Below are 9,134 nucleotides of genomic sequence, written 5' to 3' on the forward strand. Positions count from 1 at the left end.
CTCTGAGAGGAGAGGTCTGAATTTTGGAAGCAGCAGGGGACCCCCTGCGAGGATCCCTTTCAGGCCTTGAGGGAACATCCCCTGAACCTGAAGGAGGACATTGGCCCTGAGTTCACTACCCTAAGGCTTTATGTATAGAGAAAAATCTCTATTAGTACCTGATTCAATACCTGATTGTTCTTACACACTCTTAAATGTTTTGTTGTGCCTTTTTGCATTGCTTATGCAACTAATTTATTAAAACATTTATACATTCAGTTATCTCAAACATTAAAATATTTGATTCATTTAATCAAATTCAACTGCTAGCTAAATCACAAATATTAGTTCTTTTGATGTACAGTCTTTTTATATCTCAAGTCTCTTAAAAATGACCATGACCAAATTCCAACAGTGACAGCAAAATGTACTGCACCATAATAGAACCTCTTACAAAATCTTTAATGTCATACATTTGACTATGTTTTCATCTTTCCAGTTCTATGTCTTATTTTTTTTCCTGGGATTTTATTTGATAGCTAGCCCTGAGGGAAAGAAATCCTGTGTAGACTAGAAGGTTACTAGTCTGTGTCATTGACACTCTGATTATTATCTAGTTGCAGCACCCAAAGTGATCAGAGCTGAACCAGATGCTTTCAGGGTTAGCCCCTTTCTGGGATCATTTTTTACATCATGGAGTTTCCTAAGTCACAACTTTGGCTAGGCCTGAGTGCCTCTCCCTGCTTGATATGTTTTGTGTTATTTGACTATTACTATGTAGGACGGTTGTTATGTAATTGTACATGTTACATGTAAAGTTACCATGACGTAGGACATGTTGCACCATGGCTAGTATTGGTCTAGTCCCTTGGTTTCATTGGAGACATATGCAGGGAATCCATGAATCACTTCACTTTTGGGATCTTTGTGGCATGCCATTTTTTCAAACACAATTCTCTCTTTTTTAGAACATCTGACTGTAGAAAACTTGTACAGATCAAAATTCTCATAAGATCAAGAATATTTTTAAAACTTATCATTTTTCTGGGGTAAGCAAATGGCATGGCAGGTGGCATGCTGGACTCCATATGACTGACCATGATTCAAGTCCCAGTCTTGGTGGCTTGCTTTCTCACATTCCCTCTCTGTCTCTTTCTTTGTCTTTCTCTGATGAGTGTACATGCCCTATAGCAAATTAAATAATAAGAAGAAATAAAATAAAATAAATAACTCTAAAAAATAATATCTCATTATAGTCACTCTTTTATGCTATACTTATCATCTGCATATTTAATCTGAATTAATGGAGTCCATAGACTCAATTTTTTTCATTTAAGTAAAATTGGGATTATTTAAGAGATTCAGATTGTAACAATTTGTTCAGTCAGCAGTATCAGCCTTGTAGTGAGCACTTTTTTCCCTGTTTTCACCTTTGCTCTCACAGCATAAAATGTTTCAGATTTATTTAGATATTCTTTTTTCAAGGAGGCATGGCATTTGCAGTTTTTTAAGTGGTCATGTCACCATGCTTCCCTATAACCTTATAATAAAATCCTGGGTGTAAGTTCTCATGTGTCTACCTAAGGATGAAACCACCATTACCAGCATGTCAGGAGCAGAACACGGAAAGTTGCATCTTTGATAGTGATAAATTTACCTTGATGTTGTTACCGGCATTAAAAAATATAGCTATTATTATTTTTATTAAAGCACATGTTATTTTTTAACAGTTTCCTATATATTTTTACTGAGGTGGTTAGTTTTTCTTATAAACTGTAATAACCTGCCCTCACTTGTCATGGAGTGTCATCAGACTCCAGGATATTTTACTGAAGAAACTCAAAACTGAGGCTTATCTACTTAAGTGAGTAGACAGTTCTAATGAAGAAAGAGAAAATGGATGGAAACTCTGATCCATAATGTGAAAATCTATGATGTAATGGCATGACTGTTTTTAAAACAGATTAATTGAGGTGTAATTAACATGCAATAAACTACACGTACTTAAAGTGCATAGTTGCTAAAGAGGTTTTCCTTTCCCCAATGGATTGACTGGCACCCTTTGTCACAAATCATTTGGCTGTATGTCTGGGAGTTTATTTCTGGGGACTGTATTCTGTTCCATTGGTCCATCTGTCTATTTCTGTTCTGATACCATGCTGTATTTTTTAAAATTTTTTTATTTCATTTTCTTTATACATTCAATCACATTGTTTAGCTCACAAAGTGAATATTTCAATATGTGAGAATTTCTCCCTAACCCAGTTGATAAAACTATAAAATATCTTCAAAATAATACCACATTTCTTTGTCCCATTAATGCTTTGCCTTCATATTTTTCTTCTAAATGTCCTTCCTCAGGCCCTACTCTTCCACAGACACTATATCTGGTATTTACACCCATTTACTGTGTTTGTATATTCTTCAGTCAATCAGTTTTAGTCACAGAGTGCGGACCCTCGGTATATATTAACTGGCATCATACAATGCCTCTCCTTCATAGCCTGACTTGTTTCACTCAGCAGTACATCTTCCATATTCTTCCAATTTCTGTCAAAAGCCAGGGCTTTGTTGTTTTTCATGGCTGAATAGTATTCCATAGAGTATACATGCCATAGTTTTTCTATCCATTCATCTGTTTGGGGACATTTGGGTTATTTCCATTACTTAGCAATTGTGAATAGTGCTGCAATAACCATCAATGTCCAAGCACTTTTCCGATGAAGAATTCTTCTGTCCTTTGGGTAGATACCAAGGAGTGGGATTGCTGGATCATATGGAGGTTCTATTTGTAGATTTTTGAGGAATCTCCAAATTATTCTCCACAGTGGCTGGACTAATATACATTCCTACCAGCAGTGTAAGAGAGTTCCCCTTTAACCACAGCCCCACTAACACTTATCATTTCCTGTTTTTTTTTAATCTTAGACATTCTGACTGGGGTTAGGTGGTATCCCATTGTTGTTTTGATCTGCATTTCTCTTACGATGAGGGATGTTGAGCATTTTTTCATATGCCTTTTGGCTATTCATATTTAATCTTTTTTTTTTTTTGAGAGGTTTTTGCTATAAGGTGAGTGCACTCGCCAGAAAGACAAAGAGAGACAGAAAGCGAGAAATCACATCCCAGGGGGGATGGCCACGCCACAATCCCTTCTCCTCCATTCTCCTCTTAGGATCTTGGGCACACATGCACACGCGCCCGGCATGAGTTTAAGCTGCTGGGTCTGGAACTCGAACCACGGTCGACTACATGGGAGTTCAGCGACATAGCCATTATGCTAACTGCTGGTCCCCGTATGTCATCTTCAGAGAATGTTTTTTCAACTCATTCTCTCATCTTTTAATAGGGTGATCATTTTTTTTTCCAAATAGCTGCTTGAATTCCTTGTGTATTATCATTATCAGTCCCCTATCTGATGCATAATTTACAAAAATATTTTCCCATTCTGAGGGCTATCTATTCACACTAATTACTGTGTCTTTTGTCATGCAGAAACTTCTTAGTCTGATGTAAATTCTTACTTGTATATACTGGGGATTATCGACTGTGTTGTGGGGGTCTTATTTAAGAAGTCTTTGCCTACCCCAATATCTCCCAGAGTTTCCCCTGTGTTTTTAAGAAGCAGTTTTAAAGGTTGAGGTCTTAGATTTAGAGCTTTAGGTGAGAGGTAGGGGTTTAGATTTATCTTTCTGCAGGTGGAAATCCAGTTTTTCCAGCACCATTTGCTGAAGAGGTTGTTTTTTTCCCACTGGATTGACTGGTACCCCTTGTCAAAAATTAGTTGACTGTATGTTTGGGGATTTATTTCTGGTGACTCTATTCTGTTCCATTGGTCCACATGTCTGTTTCTGTGCCAATATCATGCTGTTTTGATTACCACAGCTTTGTTGTATATTTTTGGGTCAGGGAGTGAAATACTGCCCACTCCACTCTTCTTGTGTAGAATTGCTTTGGCAATATGGGGTCTTTTATGATTCCAGGTAGATTTTATGATTGCCTTTCTTAGATCTGTAAAGAATGTGTCTGGTACTTTGATTGGCATTCATTTAATATGTAGATTTATTTGGGTAGAATTGCCATTTTGATTATATTAGTTCTTCCAATCCTGGAACTTGGGATGCCCTTCCACTTTTGGGTCATTTTCAATTTCTTTTTTTAGCTTCTCGTAGTTTTCCTTGTGGAGGCCCTTAACTTATTTGGTTAGATTTATTCCTAATTATCTTATACTTTTTGTGGCTATGGTAAATGGAATAACTTTATTCAGTTCTCATTCTGCTTGTTGTTCATATATAAAAAATGCTATAGATTTCTGTATGTTGACCTTGTATCCTGCAAGGCATTTGTGTATTACTTCCAGAAATTTTATCATGGAAACCATTGGGTCTTCTATGTATACAATCATGTCATCTGTGAATAGAGAGAGTTTCACCTCTTATTTCCCTGTTTAAATGTCTTTTATTTTTTTCCTCTTTTCTGATTGCATTGGCAAGGACTTCCAGTACTATATTGAAAAGGAGTGGAGAAAGTGGGCATCCTTGTCTTGTACCCATTTTTAGTGGGAAAGATTTCAGCAGGTCTTCATTAAGGATGATGTTCACTATGGGTTTTTCATAGATAGCTTTTTTTGTGTTAAGAAATGACCCTTTTTTTTCCTGTTTTTTTTTTTAATTTTTACTATCATCATAATCTTCTTTATATTACATTGGATTACATATAACTTTACAGTGTATTACATTGTTTTTTCAAAAGGGAATGCCATGCATGTCAGTCAGTACAGAGACATTAATGCCATTTTTGCTGAGACTCTTGATCATGAAGGGATGTTGTATCCTATTGAATGCTTTTTCTGCATCAATTGATATGACCATATGGTTATTATCTTTCTTCCTGTTAATCTGGTATATTACATTTATTGGTTTTTTGTATGTTGAACCAACCCTGCATTTCTGATTACTAAACTTTGTAGTACATTTTTGGGTTAGAGAGTGAGATGTCACCACTCCTCCCTTCTTGTGCAGGATTGCTTTGGCAATATGAGGTCTTTCATGATTCCAGACAAATTGTATGATTGTCTTTTCCAGATCTCTGAAGAATGTCTCTGGCACTTTGCTTGGTGAATATGTAGATTAACTTGGATAGAATTGCCATTTTGATTATATTTATTCTTCCCAGGAACATGGGATGTCCTTCCACTTTTTTGTGTCATTTTCATTTTCTTTTTTTATCTTTTCATAGTTTTCCTTGTGGAGGGCTTTAACTTCTTTGGTTAGATTTATTTCTAGGTATCTTCTACTTTTTGTGGCTATCATAAATGGAATTACTTTTTTGTTCTATCTCCATCTGCATGCTGTTTGTATTTAGAAATGCTGTATATTTCTGTGTGTTGAATTTGTATCCTGCAACTTTACTGTATTCATGTATTACTTCTAGAAATTTTTTCATGGATATCATTGGGTCTTCTATGTATACCATCATGTCATCTGCAAATAGAGATAGTTTCACTTTTTTTCCTATTTAAATGCCTTTTATTTTATTCTCTTGTCTGATTGCATTGGTGTGGACTTCCATTTCTATATTGAAAAGGAGTGTAGAAACTAAGTAAGTGGTTGTGAATACCAGATAGTGTGGGAAGAGGGCTGGTGAAGGAGTAGAGAAAGGTAAGTTTATAGTATAGTGAACTGGTGAGAAATGTACACTTGTTGGCATATTTAAAAAATAATAAATAAAAATTTAAACATAATAATAGAAAATAAAGTGCACAGTTGAAAAGTTTGGCTTGTGAGTATACACGTGAAACCATCACTACCATCCAGAAAGTGAAGATGCTCATCGTCTCCCAAAATTCTCTTTTGCTCCCTCTTCATCATTGCCTCTGCCTCTTGCCATGTACACCTCCCCAGGCAGTCACTGATGTGCTGTCCCTATGTTAGTTTGCATTTATAGTTCTATGTTAATGGAATCATAAAGTAAGTAGTCTCTCACGACTGGCATCTTTTACTCAGTATTTTTATTTTGAGATTCCTGCACATTATTGTGTGTATCAATAATTCCTTTTAGGGGTCAGCAGATGGTGTTATGGTTGGGTCATTGGACTCTTAAGTAGTTGACTGAGGTTTGAATCCCGGACTCAGTGGCTTAAATTGATGTTGGGCAGGTGTGCGTGCATGCCCAATATCCCAAGAGGAGAATGAAGAAGATATTGAGGTATGGCCATCCCCCCTGGCGGGTGATTTCTTGTTTTGTGTCTTTCTTTCTCTTCTTGTCTCTCTGGCGAGTGTGGGTGCCCTATAGTAAAATATCTCTCTATAAATAAATAAATAATTCATTTTTATTTCTGATTATTGCATTTTAAGAATGTACTACAGTTTGTTTATCCACTTGTGTTATTTTTCCAGCTACCTCAAGATATAATTGACAAATAAATAGTATATGTGCAATGTGTACAATGTGATGAATCTTATATACATGTACATTGTAAAACGATTACCAAAATAGTGTTAATTAACACATACATTATCTCACACAGTTATTACTCGTGTGTTGCATGTGTGTGTATGTGTGAAACGAGAATGCTTAAGGCCTTCTAAATTATTAAATTTCAAGTATACAACACTGTATTATTCACTTATTGTGGAATTTTATCAAACTTTAGCAGATTTTTCTACAGAAATTCAAGTTTACATTAATAGTCACTATGCTGTACATTAGTACATTAGTATAGAACCCATTCATTTTATAACTGAATATTTGTACCATCTAAATTTTAAGTCTTTAATCCATTTTGAGTTGTCTTGTATAAAGGGTGAGATAAAGATCCACTTTCTCTGTTTCTTTTTCTTTTCCACTTCTTTTCTATTCAAATTTTTTCATAAGTGTTTTTTTTTTTTTTTTTTTTTTTTGCCGGGGGGGGGTTTTTTCTATAGGGCACATGCACTGGCCAGAAAGACAGAGAGAGACAGAGAAACAGAAAGCGAAGAATCACTCCCCCCGCCCCGGGGGGGAAGGCCATGCCACAATCCCTTCTCCTCCATTCTCCTCTTGGGGCTTTGGCCATGCACGCACACATGTCTGGTATTAGTTAAGCCACTGGGTCCAGGACTCGAACCACAGTCGACTACATGAGAGTATAGCGACATAGCCATTATGCCAACTGCTGGTCCCTGTTCATAAGTATTTTTAAATGATTTTTTTGGATGCTATAGTGAATGGTATTGTTACCTTGATTTCATTTTTTGGATTGTTATCTGTATAAACATGCCATTGCTTTTTGAATGTCAATTTTGTGCCCCATGACATTATTGAATTTGCTTAGTTAATTCGTTCTAATAATATACATAAAATCATACCTGCAAACAGATCATTTCACTTTTCCCTTTCTTATTTGGATTTTTTATTTCTTTAGCTTTCCTTCTTGCTTTGGAAAGGACTTCCAGTACTCTGTTGACTAGAAGAAGGAAGAATAAGCATCTGGTCTTGTCCTTGATCTTAGAGAAAGAAATTTGAACATTTCACCATGAAAAATGATGATAACTCTCAGTTTGTGGCCTTTATGGTGTTGGCATACATTCCTTCTGTGCCTAATTTGTTCAGAGTTTTTACCTTGAAAGGATGTACAGAGAAGAAAAGGTACTCTCTTCAATAAATTATTTTAAAAACCAAGGAAGGTGGTTCTGTGCACATTTATCACTACATACAATTTAACACAATTCAGTCACACCAACTAACCAAAGAGAGTCAAAAAAACATAACTGCACTCACATATGACGGAGATTTTGCTAACATGCTAATAAATAGGTCTTATTTTAAGAATTCTGGTCATAGAAAGACAGACATAAGAGGAGTGCTGGCTGGAAAAACAGCTTGACATTCTCCATCTAACCTCTACCTAACCTCTGTAAAAGGAGAAGAGTCTCCACAGTGCATGCTTGACCTCCTTGTTCCTCAGAGTATAGATGAGGGGGTTCAAGGTAGGGCTGAGCACTGTGTAGAGCACTCCAAACACTTTGCTTCTCTCTGGACTGTAGCTAGAGGCTGGGCTGATGTAGGCACAGAACACAGATGAGTAGAACATAGAGGCCACAATGAGGTGGGAGGAGCAGGTGGAGAAGGCCTTCCACTTCCCCTTGGCTGAATGGATGTGCATGATACTGGAGATGATGCAACCATAGGACATAAGTGTTAGTAGGAAGTTTATGCCACCATAGAAAGTGTCTGACAAGACAGTCATGATGCTGTTCACATGCGTAGGGCTACAGGAGAGTAGCAGAAGTGGGGGGATCTCACAGAAAAAGTGATTGATGACATTGGGGCCACAGAACGACAGTCTCATTATCAGACCAGTGTTGATAGAGGCATTCAGGGCACAGATGCCCCATACACCCATGGCCATTGTCCCACACAGGCGAGGGCTCATCCTGGAGCTATAGTGCAGGGGGGAACAGATGGCCAAGTAGCGGTCATAGGCCATGACCGTGAGCAGTAGCAGTTCAGAAGATCCGGACCAGACAAGAAAGAAGATCTGGAGCATACACCCCTGGAAAGAGATGGTGTTTTCTTTAGAGTTCAAGCCAACCATCCCCTTGGGTAGCACAGAGGAGATACAAACAATGTCCATAGTGGCCAGGTTACACAAGAAAAAGTACATGGGGCTGTGTAGGCCAGCACTGCAGCTGACCACAGTGATGATCACAGCATTGCCCATGAGTGACATAGTATAGAGGGAGAGGAAGCAGCCAAGCAGGAAAACTCGCAGCCCAGGGTACTCTGAGAATCCTTGTAGCACAAATTCAGTCACTAGTGTCTGGTTAGGACTCATCATTGAGCCTGTAATGTCTCCTAGGCCCTGCTCCATGGATCCACTTCTATGAGAAGAGAAAACAGGGCATGCACTTTAAATTTAGGTTTTTACATGTGACTGTCCTAAAACACCATTAAAAAGAGCTTGTTTTTTTTTTTTTTTTTTTTTTTTTCTTAGGGGCCCAGCCCCCCTTTTTTTGCTATAGGGCGCATGCGCTCACCAGACAGACAGACAGACAGAGAGATGGAGAGATAGAAAGCGAGAAATCACCCCCCAGGGGGGATGGCCACACCATGATCCCTTCTCCTCCATGCTCCTCTCGGGATCTTGGGCACGCATGCACACGCGCCTGGCG

General features: G+C 37.8%; 1 protein-coding gene across 1 annotated transcript; it reads right to left on the reverse strand.

Moving 5' to 3' along the window:
* Window positions 1-7,867: 7,867 nt before the first annotated feature.
* On the reverse strand, window positions 7,868-8,815 carry LOC102494996 (olfactory receptor 13A1). Its single transcript, XM_027771211.1, has one exon. The coding sequence runs from the start codon at window positions 8,798-8,800 to the stop codon at window positions 7,868-7,870; it is 933 nt and encodes a 310-aa protein (XP_027627012.1). The 5' UTR covers window positions 8,801-8,815.
* Window positions 8,816-9,134: the final 319 nt, after the last annotated feature.

This window comes from Tupaia chinensis, unplaced genomic scaffold, assembly GCF_000334495.1.
Source record: "Tupaia chinensis unplaced genomic scaffold, TupChi_1.0 Scaffold000197_1, whole genome shotgun sequence".
Taxonomy (NCBI): domain Eukaryota; kingdom Metazoa; phylum Chordata; class Mammalia; order Scandentia; family Tupaiidae; genus Tupaia; species Tupaia belangeri.

Excerpts from the sequence above, each read along its gene's own strand:
- LOC102494996 (XM_027771211.1), bottom strand. The coding sequence starts at position 8,800 with ATGATGAGTCCTAACCAGACACTAGTGACTGAATTTGTGCTACAAGGA.